At 39.6% G+C, this 18,351-nt stretch overlaps 1 protein-coding gene across 2 annotated transcripts in view; it reads left to right on the top strand.

Annotated features, from left to right (window-relative positions):
• Positions 1 to 18,351, top strand: part of Dnajc18 (DnaJ heat shock protein family (Hsp40) member C18) — a 28,517-nt gene that overhangs the window by 4,296 nt on the left and 5,870 nt on the right. For both annotated transcript variants that reach the window (XM_026401277.2, XM_026401278.2), the window contains exons 3-7: positions 6,259 to 6,404; positions 8,806 to 8,991; positions 10,482 to 10,591; positions 12,708 to 12,817; positions 13,557 to 13,729. In XM_026401277.2, coding sequence (XP_026257062.2) covers positions 6,259 to 6,404; positions 8,806 to 8,991; positions 10,482 to 10,591; positions 12,708 to 12,817; positions 13,557 to 13,729 — 725 coding nt within the window. The remainder of the gene's footprint in view (positions 1 to 6,258; positions 6,405 to 8,805; positions 8,992 to 10,481; positions 10,592 to 12,707; positions 12,818 to 13,556; positions 13,730 to 18,351) is intronic.

Here is an 18,351-nt window from a genome sequence, read left to right as displayed (position 1 = left end):
TAGTGGTACATGCCTATAATTCCAGCTACTTGGGAGGCTGAGGCAAGAAGATCACAAGTTCAAGGCCAGCTTGTGCAACTTAGTGAGACCCTGTCTCAAAATAAAAAATAAAATGAGCTGGGAATTATCATGTGTGAGGCCTTGAATTCAGCTGACTTCACTGGTAATTCTACCAAACATTATTTATTTATTTATTAGTACTAGGGATTGAACTTAGTGGTGCTTAACCACTAAGCCATATCCTTAGTCCTTTTTATTTTTTATTTTGAAACAGCATCTCACTAAATTCCTAACCACTAAATTGCTGAGGCTGGTCTTGAACTTGTAATCCTCCACCTCCGCTTCCCAAGTGTATGGGATTACAGGTGTGTGCAACCACATCGAGTTCTACCAAACATTTGAAGAATTAATCCTTCATAAACTCTTACAAAAAAATTATGAATGAAGTTAATACTTACAAACTCACTCTGTGAGGCTAATGTTACCCAAACCAGACAAAACACACACACACACACACACACACACAAATAAAACCACTGGGGCTGAGGGTATAGCTCAGTGATAGAACCCTTGTCTAACACACATGAGGCTCTGGGTTTTATCCCCACCACAAAAGGGGAAAAAAAGGAAAGAAAGCAAATCTATTAATCATTATCCCTTTAGATATAGTTCCAGAAATCTTTAATAAAATACTAGCAAGCCAAATGCAGCATTTTGTAAAAAGAATTATGCACCTTGACCAACTGGAATTCATCCCTGTTTAGAAACATTACATAACACAAAAATCAATCAGTGTAATATACTGTTAATAGAATAAACAAACAAAAAAATGCACACTCATTTCAATATTACAGAAAAAAATATTTGACAGACTGGGTATGGTGGTGCATGCCTGTGATCCCAGCTACTCAGGAGGCCGAGGGAGGAGAATTGCAAGTTTGAAGCTACTCAAACTGTACAATTTAGGAAGATCCTGTCTCCCTAAGGGAATGTAGCTCACAAATAGAGTGCTTGCCTAGTATATGCAAGATTCTGAGTCCATTTCCTAGTACTCCACTTCCCACACAAACACAAAAGCATTTGACATGATAAAAGCTCTCATATGAAGAGAACTTCCTCAATCTGATAACAGTCATCTACAAAAAATCCATAGCAATATTATATTTAATGTTAAAAATCTCTGTTTTCCCACCATGATTAAGAAAAAAGACAGGTAAGATCTACCCCTTACTACTTCTATTCAGCTTTTTTTTAGAGGTACAGGCCAGGGCATTTAAGCAAGAAAAAGAAATAAAAGCCAACCAAATTGGAATGAACAGTAAAATTATGTCTGTAGATAACAATATCTTGTGTATAGGAATCCTAAGGAATTGCATACACACAAAAATATTATTAGAACTAATAAGTTAAGCAAAGGTGTTAAGATATAAGATCAATATGCAAAATTAATTGTTTTTATATACTGGCAATAAATAATCTAAAAATTAAGTTAAAATAATTTCATTTATAAATGCATTAAAAAAAAAAATGCTGGCCAGGAGTGGTGGTGCACACCTCCAATTCCAGCAATTTAGAAGGTCAAAGCAGGAGGATCAAAGGTTTGAGGTCAGCTTCAGCAATGTGGTGTGGCCCTACACAACTTAGCAAGACCCTGTCTTGAAATTTTAAGAAAGGGCTGGGGTATAGCTCAGTGGTGGAGTACCCTGGGTTCATCCCCTGTACTAAAAACTTTAAATAAAATAAATAAATAAATAGATATATAAGACTTGTACATTATGAACTATAAGACTTCATTAAAGAAATTAAAGAAGACCTGAATAAAGTAGAAGATATATTTTCAGAAATTAGAAGGATTAGCATTGGTAATATGAAGATAAGCGCCATGGCTCACATCTATAATCCTAGCAGGTCTGTAGACTGACACAGGAGGATCTCAAGTCAAAGTCAGCCAGCCTCAGCAACTTAGCAAGGTCCTATGCCCTTCGTGAGACTCTGTTTCAAGAAATAAATAAATGAACAAACAAACAAACAATTAAAAAGGGCTGGAAATGTGGTTCAGTTGGTTAAGTGCCCTGGGTTTAATTCCCAATACCAAAATAAAATTTTGATAATATGATAATATTCCTCAAATTGATTTACAGATTCAATACAATTCCTATCAAAATCCTAGCTGTCCTTCTTTTTAAATATGTTTGAGTTGTTGATGGACCTTTATTTTATTTGCTTATTTATACACAGTGCTGAGAATCAAACCCAGTGCCTCACACATGTGAAGCAACGCTACAACTCCAGCCCCTAGCTGTCTTTTTTTATTTTTGTTTTTGGTAGTATTGGGGTTTGAACCCAGGGACTCACACATTTACTAAGCAAGAATTCTACCACTGTGCTACATCCCCAGTCCCTTTTAAAATATTTTTTTGAGGTGGAGTCTCACTAAATTGCCCAGGCTAACCTTGAATTTGCAATCCTTCTGCCTCTGCCTCCTGAAAAGCTGAGATTACAGGGGTGCCACCACACCCAGCTCTATCTGTATTTTATTGAGAAAATTGACAAGCTGATTCCAAAATTCATAAGGAAATGCAAGGGACCCAGAACAGACAAAACTATTTTGAAAAAGTGGAACAAAATTGAAGGACATATGCTTCCTGATTCAAATCTTAGCACAAAGCTACAATAATGAAGACCATGCAGACTGATATAAAGAGAGACATATACATCAATGGAATAAAATTGAGAGTCCAGAAATAAACTTCCATATTGATTTGGTGGGGGGGGGACGGCACTCAACCACTGAGTCACATCTCCAGCCCTTTTTGTGTTTTATTTAAGGTTTCACTGAGTTGCTTAGTGCCTCAGCAACTGGCTTTGAACTCTAGATCCTCCTGCCTCAATCTCCTGAGCCATTGGCATTACAGGCATGCACCACTGTACCTAGATGGACCATTGATTTTTTTTAAGTTGTTGATAGACCTTTATTTTATTTATTTATATGTAGTGCTGAGAATCGAATCCTGTGCCTCACACATGCCAGGCAAGTACACTACAGCTGAGCCCCAGCCCCAGCCCACTGATTTTTTTTTAAATATTTCTTTTAGTTATTGATAGACCTTTATTTTATTTATTTATATGCGGTGCTGAGACTCAAACCCAGTGCCTCACACATGCCAGGCAAGTGTGCTACTGCTGAGCCACAGCTCCAGCCCCTTGGACCATTCATTTTTGACAAGAGTGCTAAGACATTCTCATGGAGAAAAGAGTAGTATTCAACAATATTGTTGGAGCACCTGGATATCCACTTGCAAAAAAATGAATTTGGATTCCTACCTTGAACCATATACTTAAATTAACTCAAAGACCTTAAGACATAAATATAAAAGCTAAAACTATACAACTCTTAGAAGAAAATATAAATGTAAGTCTTTATGTCATTGGATTAGGAAGTGGTTTTTAGATATGACAACCAAACCTAAGTGACAAAAGAAAAAAAAATAGATAAATTAGATTTCATCAAAATTTTAAAACTTTTGGGCCTGGGGATGTAGCTTTGGAGTAGAGTACTTGCCTAGCATGTATGAGGCCCTGGGGTTCAATTATCAGACATGGGAGGGGGAACTAAAGCTTCAAAGGATACTAATTTAAAAATTAATATTTCAAAGAATGTTATCGATCAAAGCCATAGCTGGGTGTCGTGTCACAGGCGTATAATCCTAGCAATTTGGGAGGCTGAAGCAGGAAGATTGCAAGTTTGAGGCCAATTTAGCAGGGCCCTATCTCAAAATAAAATAAAAACGGTGGGGGATGAAGCTCAGTGGTAGAAGACCCTGGGTTCAATCCCCAGTAACAAACAAACAAATAAATAAATGAATACGAAATTTGGAGTCCTGGGTTCAATCCCTAGTAATCAATCAATCAATCAATCAATAATTTGGAATAAGCAAATCTACAGGTACGGAAAGTAGATAAGTGTTTGCCAGGGGCTAAAGGAAGGGAAGATGCTGTGTTATAGTCCAGCCTGTTACTGATTTACTATTCATCCCTCAACAAAATTGTGGGCCTCTGCATACCTAAGTGAATTATATAGTAACCAAAGATTAGAGGCATTTTAAATGCTCGTGATTATGGGCTGGGGATGTGGCTCAGGTGGTGGCGCGCTCCCCTGGCATGGATGCAGCCCGGGTTCGATCCTCAGCACCACATACAAACAAAGATGTTGTGTCTGCCGAAAACTAAAATGTAAATTTAAAAAAAAAAAAAAACAGTGTTTTTTTAAAAAAATAAATGCTTGTGATTAGGGATGTATATGCATCCATACTATACAAAAAGATGGATTAATGCTTTTTTTCTGTACCTGGGATTGAACCCAGGGGTGCTTAACCACTGGGCCACATCCCCAGCCCATTTTTTGTATTTTATTTAGAGACAGGGTCTCACTGAGTAGCTAAGTGCCTCACCAAGTTGCTAAGCCTGGCTTTGAATTTTCAATCCTCCTGCCTCAGCCTCCTGAGTTGCTGGGATTACAGGCATGTGCCACCTCACCCAGTTGACTAATGCTTTTTGAAAGAATGAGGTAGGGGCTAGGGTTGTGGCTGAGTGGTAGAACACTCACATAGCACTTGCAAGGCGCTGGGTTCAATCCTCAGCACCAAGTAAAAATAAAATAAAATAAAATAAACGTATTGTGTCTAACTACAACTAAAAATATATATATTAAAAAAAAGAATGAGGTAGATATATAATACTTAATGTTTAGTATTAGGTGCTATTAATCACTTTCATAAATGCTTTATTTAATCATAGCACTAACTCTCTGAAATATGAGTATAATTTTAGTTCATTTTGGAAGGCAGCACTAAGGTATACAGTTTAAATATACAGGAGGATCAGATTCAAACCAAAGTATTTTGACCTTAGGTTCATATTCTAGTCCAGTAGTTCTCAAAGCATGGCTTGGGAACTCCCAAGACCTTTCCAGGGTGTTCTGTACATTTAAGAGTATTTTTATACTGCAAACATGTTACTTTTCTTTTTTACTCTTATTTTCTTATGATTATACAGGGAAGCTCTTGAAAGTCTATATGGCATAATTATATCATCACTCTATTTTTTAAATATTTGTTTTCAGCCAGACACAGTGGCTCACTTCTATAATCCCAGTGATTCGGGAGGATGAGGCAAAAGGATTACAAATTCTAGCTGGATGCAGTGGTGCATACCTGTAATCTCAGCTACGTAGGAGGCTGAGGCAGGAGAATTGTAAGTTTGAAGCCAGCCTCAGCAATTTAGTGAGGCCCTAAGCAACTAGCAAGACTCTCAAAATACAAAAGACTGAGGATATGGCTCAGGGTTTAAGCACCCCTGGATTTAATTCCCAGTACCAAAAAAGGGGAGTGGTGTGCTAGGGGTGTAGCTCAGTGGCAAAGTATTTAAAAAAAAAAATACTCTGCAAGATGAAAAAAGTGACGATGTTTCCTTTAGGCAAGAAAAAATGGGGTAGTTTAGTTGCATATTCTCTCTGTACATAGAATTCACAAAAAACATCTAATGCTGGTTTTCCCTAAGGTACAAGGGAACAAGAAATGAGGGAGCAGGAAGATTTTTCATTGTATATACTTTAGTAATGGTGGCTATTTTTTTTTCTGTGTGTATATATTAACTTTTTACAAACACAGTTTAAATAGATAGCCATAAGGGAAATGAAAGAAGGGACCTAAATAAATAAATAGGGGGCTGGGGATGTGGCTCAAGCGGTAGCGCGCTCGCCTGGCATGCGTGGGACCTGGGTTCGATCCTCAGCACCACATACCAACAAAGATGTTGTGTCCCCCGAGAACTAAAAAAATAAATATTAAAAAAAAATGTCTCTCTCTCTCTCTCTCTCTCCTCTCTCACTCTCTTTAAAAATAAATAAATAAATAAATAAATAAATAAATAAATAGGGTGGTTAGCTATTTCTTCTGGCTTTGAAATCCAGTGGTTCATCTCTTAAAATCTGAGCCTGAACTTTGATGTAAGGATTAGTATTCTTGTTCTATCCACTCACAGGAATATAGGGAAAATAAAATACTAGATTTAAAAGTACTTTGAAAGGCATTAAAGCCTGGATGGGAGGATTTGAATGTTTCATTAATGAGTTCACTAATTTTCTTTTAAGTCTGTTTTGAGTCTCACAGATTGAAGGAGGACTGATGTATTATTTTGCAGATAATAATATAAAAATGCCCTTTGTAAACAAATTTCTGATTATTTCTCTTTTTATAGAATCAAGAAATGCAGAAATTATTATGAAATTCTGGGAGTTTCTCGAAATGCCAGTGACGAAGAGCTTAAGAAAGCTTATAGAAAACTTGCTCTGAAATTTCACCCTGACAAGAACTGTGCTCCAGGAGCAACAGATGCTTTCAAAGGTTTGATTCTGAGCTGATGCTGAATTTTTCCCTTGTTATGGTTTCTCATAGCCAGTTGTTTTCAACCTTCCCTGCAGTTGTTTTATAAGACCTTAAGCAGGTTTTTTTTCTTGCCACACTTCATAAGTAGTGATTATCAGCAAAGCTTTCTCCTGCCTTCATCCATGTAACCTTAATTTGTTTTGAAAATAAAGTATTTGGTTTATTTTCCTTATTTTTGTGATACTGGGAATTGAACTCAGGTCCTCATACATGTTAGACAGGTTTTCTCTCAGAGCTACATCCCCAGCCCTTTTTATTTTATTTTGAGACAGTGTCTAAGTTGCTGAGGCCAAGGGTTGCTAAGGCTGGCCTCAAATTGAAGATTCTCCTAACTCAGTTACTCAAGTCACTGGGATTATATGTATGTGCCACCACACTTAGCTCAGGGGAAAAAAAAAGAAAAAAAAATATATATTTTTTTAGTTGTCAATGGATCTTTTATTTACTTATATGCAGTGCTGAGAATCGAGCCTAGTGCCTCACACATGCTAGGCCAAGTGCTGTACCCCAGCCCTGAAATATATTCTTTTTTTTTTTTTTTTTAAAGAGAGAGAGAGATTTTTTAATATTTATTTTTTAGTTCTCGGCGGACAAAACATCTTTGTATGTGGTGCTGAGGATTGAACCCGGGCCGCACACATGCCAGGCGAGCGTGCTACTGCTTGAGCCACATCCCCAGCCCCAGAAATATATTCTTAAAAAAAATATTTTGGGTTTGGCAGAGTGATGTACACCTGTAATCCTAGTGACTTGGGAGGCTGAGGAAGGAGAATCCTAAATTCAAGGCCAGTCTGATTATTTATTTTTGTATTGTAGATTGAACCCAGGAATGTTTTTACGTTACTCAGGTTCCTCCCCAGTCTTTTATTTTGAGAAAGGGGCCCCCTAAGTTGCAGAGGCCCTATGAAACTTAGTAAAAACCCAGTCTCAAAATAACAAAGGGCTGGAGGGGCTGGGGATATAGCTCAGTTGGGAGAGTGCTTGCCTCACATGCACAAAGCCATGGGTTCAATCCCTAGCACCACAAAAAAAAAAAAAAAAAAAAAAAAGAGGGAGGAGGGGGTTGGAGATTTATTTCAATGGTAAAGTACCCTGTAAGAGCATGATTCACAATGAAGTCATTGATTAATGTAAGACTCATCAGTAGATGCTAAAACTGTTGGATGATAGATTGTTGTTCCATGAACTTAAAGTTTTATCCCACAGAATACTTACTGATTACAAAGGGGAAAAATTCCTCTATAATGGAGAGACCTGGGTGTCACCACTATAACCAAGTGATCCAACTTAGCATTACTAATACTAGGACAACCTAACATGATAGAGCACCTGTATGGTATCTTGTCAATTTTTTTTTCCTTTTTTTGATACTGGGGATTTAACAGGAGTGCTTACCCACTGTGCTACATTCCCCAGCCCTTTTTATTTTGGATAAGGATCCAAAAGGGTCTAGTTAAGTTACTTAGGACCTTGCTAAATTGCTGGGGCTGGTCTCAAACTTGCAATCCTCCTGCCTCAGCCTGCTGAGTCACTGGGATTACAAATATGTGCTACTGTGTCCAACCAAGAACATATTTTTGATTCATGAGTGTTGGACAATTGGAAGACATTTCCCCAACATGTCTGAGACTTGCAGTGATTTGCAGTCTGAACTGAGGCACTTGGGTCCCGATTTCCAGGACAGCTATGATGATGTAAGAACTTTTTTATTTTTTATTTTTTGGTGTTACTGGGGATTAAACCCAGGGCCTTTGCATGCTAGGCAAATGTACTCTACCAATGAGCTGCATTTCCAACCCTTTTAAAATTTTTTTATTTTATTTTTGAGACAGGGTCTCACTGAGTTGTCCAGGCTGGCCTCAAACTTATGATTCTCTTCTGCCCTAGCCTCCCCCAGTGGCCCACCAGGACCAGTTTCAAGAAGTTTTTTTTTGGGGGGGTATCAGGGATTGAACCCAGCGGCACTTAACCACTGAGCCACATCTCCAGTCCTCCCTAAATTGTTTAGGGCCTCGATAAGTTGCTGGAGCTGGCTTTGAACTTGGAGTCCTTCTCCCTCATCCTCCTTAGCTGCTGGGATTATAGGCGAGGGCCACTGCGCCTGACAAGAATTGATTAAGAGTTAACTTTCACATCAGCAGTTTTTATTTGTCTGATTTCAGCGTTGTTATTTCTGGCTTACCAAACTAGATCACAAGCTATCACAAGCACTTTGGGGAAATTTGAAGGCCAAAGATCCTCTCCTTGGGCCCTTGGAAAGTTGTCTAACACCAATCAACTCTGGGCTCCTCATTGCTACTGCTGTGATTACCCTCAACCACAGTAAAGACTGTGCTCATGTGCTTCTTCTTGGTTGCAGCAATAGGAAATGCCTTTGCAGTTCTGAGCAATCCTGATAAGAGACTCCGCTATGATGAATATGGAGATGAACAGGTGACTTTCACTGCACCTCAAGCCAGACCTTATAATTATTACAGGGACTTTGAAGCCGACATCACTCCAGAAGAGCTATTCAATGTCTTCTTTGGAGGCCATTTTCCTACAGGTTAGTAACCCAAAGCTATGATTCTTTTTTTTTTTTTTTTTTTGCCAGGAATTGAGGCCAGGATTGCTCTACCACTGACCTACATCCCCAGCCCTTGTTTTATGTTTCATTTTGTTTAATTTTGAGATTTCTTTTTTTAAGGTGCCCAAGCTGGCCTTGAACTTGTAATCCTTCTGCCTCAGTCTCCCAAATCACTGGGATTATAGGTATGTGCCACTGCGCCTGACCAATGTTATGATTCTTAAAAATATTTCTTTATTTATGGCTTGTAACAAGCTTCTGTTTGAAGGTCTAAACAAAAGGACAGTGGTTTGATGGGAACAACAGGAATTTCAAATCAGTTGCACAGGAATTAAGCAAATCTCAAGCCTCTAGTTGTGGATAATTTTGACCAGTATTTAGCATTTCTCATTATCTAGTTCCTCACCCAAAAAATGGGGCTGATCATAATGTCTACTTTGCAAGTTGCTATGAGGATTAGATAAATATATTTAAGTGTTTTATAAATGAATAGAAAAAATATTATTATCATTATAAAAATAGCAGTTATAAATATATTAGAAAATTACCCCGTCAGTACATGGCTGTAATTCCCACAACTCTGGAGGCTGAGGCCAGACAATTAGAAGTTTGAGGCCAGCCTCAGCAACTTAGTGAGACACTGAATAACCCGGTGAGACCCTATCTATCTCCAAATAAAAAGGGTTGGGGATATAACTTTGTGGCAAAGACCTGGGTTCAATCTCCAGTACACATACACAAACACACAAAAAGCAAAAGAAAAGAACACAGGCCCAGTGGTATGTGCCAGCTACTCAGAAGTCTAAGACAGCAGGATCACCTAAGTGTACAGGTTCAAGAGCAGCTTAGAGCCAGGTGCAGTGGCACACACCTGTAATCCCAGCTAGTTCGATATCTTTCTGTTTCAAAGTGAAAAAGTAAAAAGGGATTGGATATAGCTCGGTGGTAGAGTGCCATTGGGTTCCATCCTTGATTCTGCAAAAAAAAAAAAAAAAAAAAAAAAAAAAACTAGCCAGGAACATAGCAAGATCCCATCTCTAAAAAACAAAAAAGATTGACCAATGAGATCCAATTCAGTGTTAAAATGTTTTAAAAAGTATCTTCTAAGTGTGTTAGAAATTGAGATAATTCAACATACAGGAAATAAATGGAAAAATTTTTGTGGTACCAGTGACACAATCTGATTTTAGTCACAGAAGTAGTCCTAGGATTCATGGCCCAAATGTACTTTCTCTCTCTCAGAGCCTTTCAGTGTTCTCTCCCTTATTAGTTGCAAAAGACTATTTAAACCAAGTCAGAAGAGCTAAGCACCATCTGTCTCCAGCTGACTTATGTCTTACCTATTCTCTTCTACTGGGTAAAATAGGGCAATACTGTATCCTTAAAGAACCTAGTTTGGAGTAAATATCTTGCAAGAAAGGAATGTTTGCCATATCCTCTATTAAGTGGCTATTTTCTTTCTTTTCCAGGAAATATTCATATGTTTTCAAATGTGACAGATGACACTCACTATTATCGACGGCGGCATCGACATGAGAAAACACAGACACGGAAAGAAGAGGAAGACGATAAACCTCAGGTGCCTAGGGAAGAAAGGAGAGCTGCTTCTCATAAACAGTTGTACTGAGCCCACCTTTATTGTGCATGATCAAGTTCTAGAAGTTAAACTTGAGATATGTTGCCAAAGTGTCCTTTAGGGAAGCAGAGGCAATAGTGTGAAGAGCTGAATCATTGGCCCAAGTAGGCCAGAATGGTAACCCCATCCTGCCCACCTAGTTTTTGTGACTCTCCCAGTATTTCAGACTCTGCCAGTATTTCAGTCTTCCTATGGGGATGGTTTCTTCTTCTTCTTCTTCTTCTTCTTCTTCTTCTTCTTCTTCTTCTTCTTCTTCTTCTTCTTCTTCTTCTTTCTTCTTTCTTCTTCTTTCTTCTTCTTCTTCTTCTTTCTTCTTTCTTCTTTCTTCTTCTTTCTTCTTTCTTCTTCTTCTTTCTTCTTTCTTCTTCTTTTTTCTTCTTCTTTCTTCTTCCTTCCAGGGACTGAACCCAGGGGCACTTAATCACTGAGCCACATCCCCAGCCCTTTTTATTTTATTTTTTATTTTGAGACAGGGTCTCATAAATTGCTTAGGGCCTTGCTAAGTTGCTGAGTTTGGCTTTGAACTTGCAGCCCTCCTGCCATAGCCTCCTAAGCTGCTGGGATTATAGGCATGTGTCACCAAACCTGGCAAGGAGGTTTTTTTTTTTTTTTTTTAAATTCTTTTACACAATACCTTTATTTTATTTATTTATTTATTTTTATGTGTTGCTGAGGATCAAACCCAGTGCCTCTCATGTGCTAGGCCAGCGCTCTGCCACTGAGCTACAACCCCAGCCCCATGGCGCTATATCTTGATCAAGGTTTTCATGACTACAGAAATAGGACCCTCCTCTGAAATATGTAGAACTAGTCAGGAGTGGTGGCACACGCCTGTAATCCCAGCAATTCAGGAGGCTGAGACAGGAGAATTGCCAATTCAGTGCTAGCCAGGGCAATTTAACAAGATTCTATCTCAGAATAAAAAGAGCTGGGAATATAACTCAGTGGTGAAATATCCCTGTATTTAATCCCCAGTACTGCAACAAGCAAAAAAATTAAATTAAATTAAATTAAAAGGTATGGTAATATAGTTCAATGGTAGAGTGCCCTTGAGTTAACTCCTAGTACTACAAAAAACAAAACAAACAAAAAAACAGAACTAAGAGGTTAACCCAACCAAGGGAGTCTCATGAAATTCAATGGCAAGAAGCACAGCTGGGCCTCCTGACAGATAGGAACCACGAACTGGGTGCTGGCAGGCTTCCAGGCAGTTAAGCTCACCATAATTTTTTTTTTTTTTTTTTTTTTTTGGTACTGGTGATTAACCCCAGGAGCACTTTGTCACTGAGCTACATCCCCCGCCCTTTTTATTTTTTATTTTGAGACAGGATCTCGCTAAATTGCTTAGGGTCTTGCTAAGTTGCTGAAACTATCCTTGAACTTGAAATCCTTCTTCCTCAGTCTCCTGAGTCTCTAGAATTACAGGCATGCATCACCACACCCGGCTCACCATGTTTTTTTAGGGCCAAATTATCTCCAGTTTTCCCACCACTCTGCCTCTCTCTTGTTCTTTCTAGCAGTCTAACTTGTTCTACTTCCCCTTTCAAATGGCTGGTTCACAGCTTGTAAGAGTGAGTATGTATCCTTTTTTCAAATGCCTAGCAGCAAAGGGTGATGAATCTCAACCCCAAATTCCCCCCAAGGAGGAAGAACATGGTTATCCCTGCTAGAGTTAGATGTCTCCCAGTTCAGGCAGCTGTGGCCAAGGCAAGAGTTGCCTCATATTAATATGGCTTCTAAAGTCCCAGCGCTGTGAGAGTCACAGTCTGGGAAGACCTTAGTTAGAGGTGTCTGCTTCATTGGTCTAGGGCTGCCGGAAGATTGCTGGGAGTCAGTCCAGTTTGTGGGTAGGCCTCCTTCATCCTTCTCAGCAAAGAGTATAAATAAGGTTGCATGGTACCTCTCAGTTGCTGATACAGCCTTGCCAGAAAAGCCTTGGGCATTATGGACTCTGTGCAGTGCTTTGATAATTTGTATTTTCTTTGAGACCTCTTTTCATTTGTATTTTTTAATATTGAGAAAGGAAACTTCTACTAAATATTTTTTTCTTTATTTTTAGACCACGTATTCTGCATTTATTCAGTTACTTCCAGTTCTTGTGATTGTGATTATATCTGTCATTACTCAGCTGCTGGCTGCTAATCCTCCATATAGTCTATTCTATAAATCGTAAGTCAAATACTTATAAATCTTCCTTAATAATAGTCTGGTGAATGAAAGTCTTGAAGGTTTTGCTGATATATTACTAACGCTTTGTTTCACCTTTCACTGTAGAAAACACTGATTTTATATTTAAAGTAGTCATAGTGCAAACTCAAATGCTGTAAGCAGTCTCACGTGTGCCTTATGAGATAGAGTTTGTTGTTCTACAGTGACATCATCTGGTCAGCTGCAGAACAGCAACCAGTGGTTTCTGAAGGATCAATAGAATTCTGAAGAGTTCTATTGAAGAAAGTCCTTCTCTCACCATGGTGGAGTTAGAAAGGACACTAATGAATCTTTAAAGAGAATAAACTATATATGCTGAAGCTGAATTTACAATATGAACGTGCTCATGTTAATATTGATAATGAAGGCTTTTTGCTTTCTACTTTACTAGGGAAATAAGAAGTTTTGAGTATATTATAAAAATGGTATCTGCCTCTGGGCCTGGGGTTGTGGCTCAGTGACAGAACGCTCGCCTAGTGTGTGTGAGGCACTGGGTTTGATTCTCAGCACTGCATATAAATAAATTAATTAAATAAAGATTCATTGACAACTAAAAAATATATATATTAAAAAAAAAAAAAACTGGTATCTGCTTCTGCCCTGTGAGGAGGTGATGGTGACATAGAGTCCACGAGGCTAGAGCTAAGAGTGACATTGCCAAATACTGCAAACTCTCCAAGCCTTTCACTCTTTGTTTCAGGACCTTGGGCTACACCATTTCCAGAGAAACTCAGAACCTGCAGGTGCCTTACTTCGTGGATAAAAACTTTGACAAGGCCTATAGAGGGGCTTCTTTGCATGACCTGGAGAAGACAATAGAGAAGGATTACATTGATTACATCCAGACAAGTTGTTGGAAGGAGAAACAGCAAAGTAAGATCTATCAAAGGGGCTTTCACTAATGGCCCGACTCCCAGCATAAGGTGGACCCAGCTTCCTGATTCCTTGTCTCTTCTTGTTGGGGTTATATATTTATGTAAACAGAGACAGAGGCCCATTCGGGATGCAAAAAGGGAGGAAATTACTGACAGGATTCATATGCTCAGGACTTAGAAATTGTAGAAACTTAGGCAGTGCTTATTGCCTGTCTCTCTTTGGGTCTCTGCCTCTCTCTGCCCATCTGCTGCACTGTCATCTCCGCCATCTGCCTTTTATCTCCTCAAACATCTCTCCTTCATAACTGTTGCTACCCTCCTTGTTGCTCTCCCAGCTTCCAGATCCCACCTGTCATTGGCCCATTTCTTCATTACAAGCTCCCTCGTGAAGCTCTTAATGCTAGTCCACAGTTTTGGTCCATAATTTCCAAAATCCACATTCCCCAGAGGGAAATCTGATTGAGCTAGCGTAACTTTTTGAATCAAGCCAAATGATTAAATGTTACTCCTATTGAGTCAGGTGTCCCCTACCCTCACACAGAATAAAAAAACCCTCTGATTCTGCCTCTTCAGTATGGGTGAATATGAGCAAGTCCTGCACACTCTTTTCTTCTCTGGAGACAGTGAGAGTGACAATATCTGCCACTTGGCTTACAACTCCTGTTGTTACTAGGGAGAGCTGGCAGCTGGACTAGCCCAACCTCAGCTAGCAGCTTCACTTTGTATTCCACTTGAATTACACAAACACACACACACACACACACACACACACACACACACAAACCATTAGGAATTGTATATTATAAAACTAGGCTTTGGTTAATTTTTTTTTTCAAAGTAAATGCTAAGTCATCTTTTAAACCTTATTACTGGGTATAGTTAAACATCTAACAGTGTCTGTTAAAATTAGTTACTTGGTCATAGCTAAGTAACTCACTGACCCATCACACACTCCCAACCCCAACCCCCAGTTCATCTGTCCTTCCTGTATGATCTTAAACCACTTTGTTCTTCCTGCTAGCATAGTACTGATTACATAGTATTAATGTTCCATGGGTACCTGTCAATCTGACGTGCAGGACTACTGGTTCTCCAAAGATAAGACGATGTCTTAACTAATTTTAATGTCACAAGCTGCTGGCACAGTCCTTGCTTCAAAACAGGTGCTCAACAAATGTCTTTGGAGGGTGCATTCTCAGGAGTGGAAAGGAATGGAAATGCTGAGGATTATGAATAACAGATCAGGGCTAATGTCTATTCCTGATCTTTATGGGTCTCTTATTTCTGTATAGCAGAACTCAGCGCCCTCTCAAGGTACACTAATTGGTGGGCAGTGACTCTAGGACATAATGGGCAATTCAACAGGAGGAGGAAGTTGATTTTTTTAATGAAAAAATGGGTAAGCTGTGTGCGCTGGCACACTCCTGTAATCCCAGCAATTTGGTAGGCTGAGGCGGGAGGATTACAAAGTCAAGGCCAACCTCAGCAACCTAGTAAGACTGAAAATAAAAAATAAAAAGGGCTGGGGGTGTACCTAAGAAGTAAAGTGCCCGTGGATTCAATCCATTGTACGAGAAAGAAAATGAGAAAGAAAGGCAGGGACAGAGGGAGAAAGGAAGGAAGAATTTTGGGAATAAGATAAAGGCCTGGGGCTAAAAGACTTTATAAAGATGGATCCAAAACAAGTGAAAGCCATTGAATTCCTAAACATCTCCATTATTCTGGACACTAGGAGGGTCTTGAATATGTTGCTCAATGCAAGAATTGAATGGAAAAATCTAAATTTCATATCTTTAAAACACACATATACCCCCACATCCTACACACACACACACACACACACACACACACCCCTTCTTCTGTGGCATTAAAATGTTAGAACTATACAAAAAATTCTGGTAGAAATTGCAGTGAAGGTGGCTTCTAAACTTTTGTTCCCATCTACTTGAGGCCTAGTTTTAGAGCTTTGGCACAAGTAAAAATCCAACGAGTAAGTGGGCTGCGTGCACTCACAGACTCTGAACAGGGGTTCATATCACGTACCCCTTAAAAATCTATTTCTGGCATTTAAGTACAATGGCTGAATGGAGCCTCCACACTGCTCAAGTGCCATTTGAGAACAGGCAGCATCTGCCTTCTGAATCCAGCAGCAAATGCAGCCAACAAGGTTAAATTTAGCACTTGGAGGTTGTAAAAATAAACCCACTTGAGTACAGAGTTCACTCTTGGCAAAATACAAATGGAAACTGTTTTTATCAAAACAAAGTTAGCCATTGTCTTTTTGAGTCTTATTTCTGTTCTCTGCTTTTCCTTAGAATACTTAATCTGGGTTAATTTTTATGAGTTATTCTTTACTATGAACACTGATTGCCCCGTTGTCTCTGCCACTGGGAGGGGCGGAACAAAAGTAACAGTTGGGAACTGCATCCTGGCCTAGTTGAGCTGACTGAGACCCTGACCCGGACCCTGCACTGACAGAGGCGCACTTCTTAACATGCCCTTGAACAGGTTAATGAGTGGGTAGAGGCAGAGGCTTTGAAAATGGAAATTAACTTCCTCCTGGAAAGGGTATATGGAATATAGGAGATTGTGAGGGTATAACTCAGCACAGTGCCTGGCATATAAATGCCTGATTCCTGGTGGAGTTCAGGTTTTTGCATGGCCTTGCACTGTAGACTGGTGGCAACAATATCTCACGGGGCTGCATCCTGAGGGTAGTTGGGATTTGTTGGGACCTTCCAGATGTCAAGCTCCAATCTGGGCTCTTGCACAGACTATTCTTGAGAGAGGCTCTGGGATTTGCTTTGCTTGGCAATTTGCCAGAGTCAGTTTACCTTCAAGGCTCAGTGCTCTGTCCATCTATTATACTGGCATTAGGGGCAAAGAGGAACATTTTGTTAAGAAAAGATGTTCTCTTGATCCTCCCCTCCCAAAGATTTTTTTCAGCTACTTAAAAGTTACTGAATATTAACGAAATTCATCAAAATAACATTCTTTGAGTTGACCCTTTGCACATGTAAAAGTGAAGGGATTCACCTATAGCTTGGAGAGGTTTCTCGAGTGTGGTAGAGAGGGTGTGGGACACCACTCCTTGAAATGCTGACCTTATGCCAGGTCATCACTTTGGAGCAGGGGTCCCTGACCCAATTTCAATAGTTTTATGAAAAGAATGTGATGTTTTGAGAAAAGCATTCACACATGTACAGTTATCTTTCATCAGCTTGTTAACAGTGTTCTCCAATGTGGAAAATATGAGGAATCAGTAGCCTTTAGTGTTTTCTGGAATGAAAATTCAGGGAATGAGGCATTGTAAAAAGGCCGGTAACCAAAAAACCTAAGGAAATAATGTCCATGAAAAGCAAAACCACAGAATCTATTCCATATACTGGTGTAACTGATTCTGAAGGACCAAAAGCATAGACTGATTTCATGGAAGATTCCTGATTAGGTTTCCCACATGCCAGAGAGGCTGGAGAAATAGTGCTGAGTTCTGGGCAGGACACCGGAGCAGAGGATTTTTCATTTGGGTGCCGCACATGATCCTCTATGAAGCGCCATCACCTGCAAGGCTGACTCTGCCAAGGCAAGCTCTAGCTTGCTGGCACTGCAGGCACCCTCCCCACGGGGTGAGAGCACATTGTCCTAGAGCCTAGGGGACTCGCTGCTTGCCAAGTCACTGCTGGGCTAGAGCCCAGGCTCTGCAGCTCCATTGTAGAGGGAGGGTTTTCATGCATATCCATCCCTCACCCTGGAGTCCTGCACTTAATCGCACTTTGAGTCCTATGCGGTGCAAATAGAATTATTGTGAACAGAAATACCAGCAAGTGCTTTGTTTTGATAGAAACTTATTCAGAAAGCAATGGCCATTGTTTCTCCTGGCTAAATATTAATTCCTGTTTCCAGGCAGTTTGCTGATTAATCAGACAGGTGCCTCTTGTTCCCTCAAGAAAAGCAAAATCTGTCACCAAGATGATTAAGAATGATTAGATATATTTCCAAATGATTAAGATAGTATTTTCACAAGTGTGGTCCTTTAAATATGAAGTAGCTGCCTGCTGTAGGAGGCTGTATGAAGCCATACGCCATCCAGGCATGCCCTCCTACTAATGTGTCCTGATGGGCATACCTCTGAAGATGCCTTTTAGGCCTTCCTCAATTAGAATATTTCTGAAACCTCACAAAAGAATAAAAAGTCAAGAGAGCCAAACCACCATAGGGTCAGGGAACACAGCAGAGATTATATTCTAGTTAAAAATAGAATGACCTTCTCTATCATGAAGAGAAAATGAAATTCATTTATCCAAGGAGACAAAGGTCACCAAATCCAGATGATTTCATTTTAAGAGTCTCATTCTCTACTGACTGAGCTAGTTGGACACTATGATTTCACTTTTAAAAGATCCCAGTTGGGCTCGCCTGGCATGCGTGCGGCGCGGGTTCGATCCTCAGCACCACATACAGACAAAGATGTTGTGTCCGCCAAATACTAAAAAAGAAATATTAAAATTCTCTCTCTCTCTCCCTCTCTCTCCCTCTCTCTCACTCTTTCTTTAAAAAAAAAAAAAAAAGAGGCCAGTTGCCTTTGGCCTTTAAGTTGGGGACCCCACATGTAGAGAGAGA

Source organism: Urocitellus parryii, chromosome 1 (assembly GCF_045843805.1).
Source record: "Urocitellus parryii isolate mUroPar1 chromosome 1, mUroPar1.hap1, whole genome shotgun sequence".
Taxonomy (NCBI): Eukaryota; Metazoa; Chordata; class Mammalia; order Rodentia; family Sciuridae; genus Urocitellus; species Urocitellus parryii.
The sequence above is the reverse complement of the archived record's forward strand: the minus strand, read 5'-3'. Positions and strand labels throughout refer to the sequence as shown.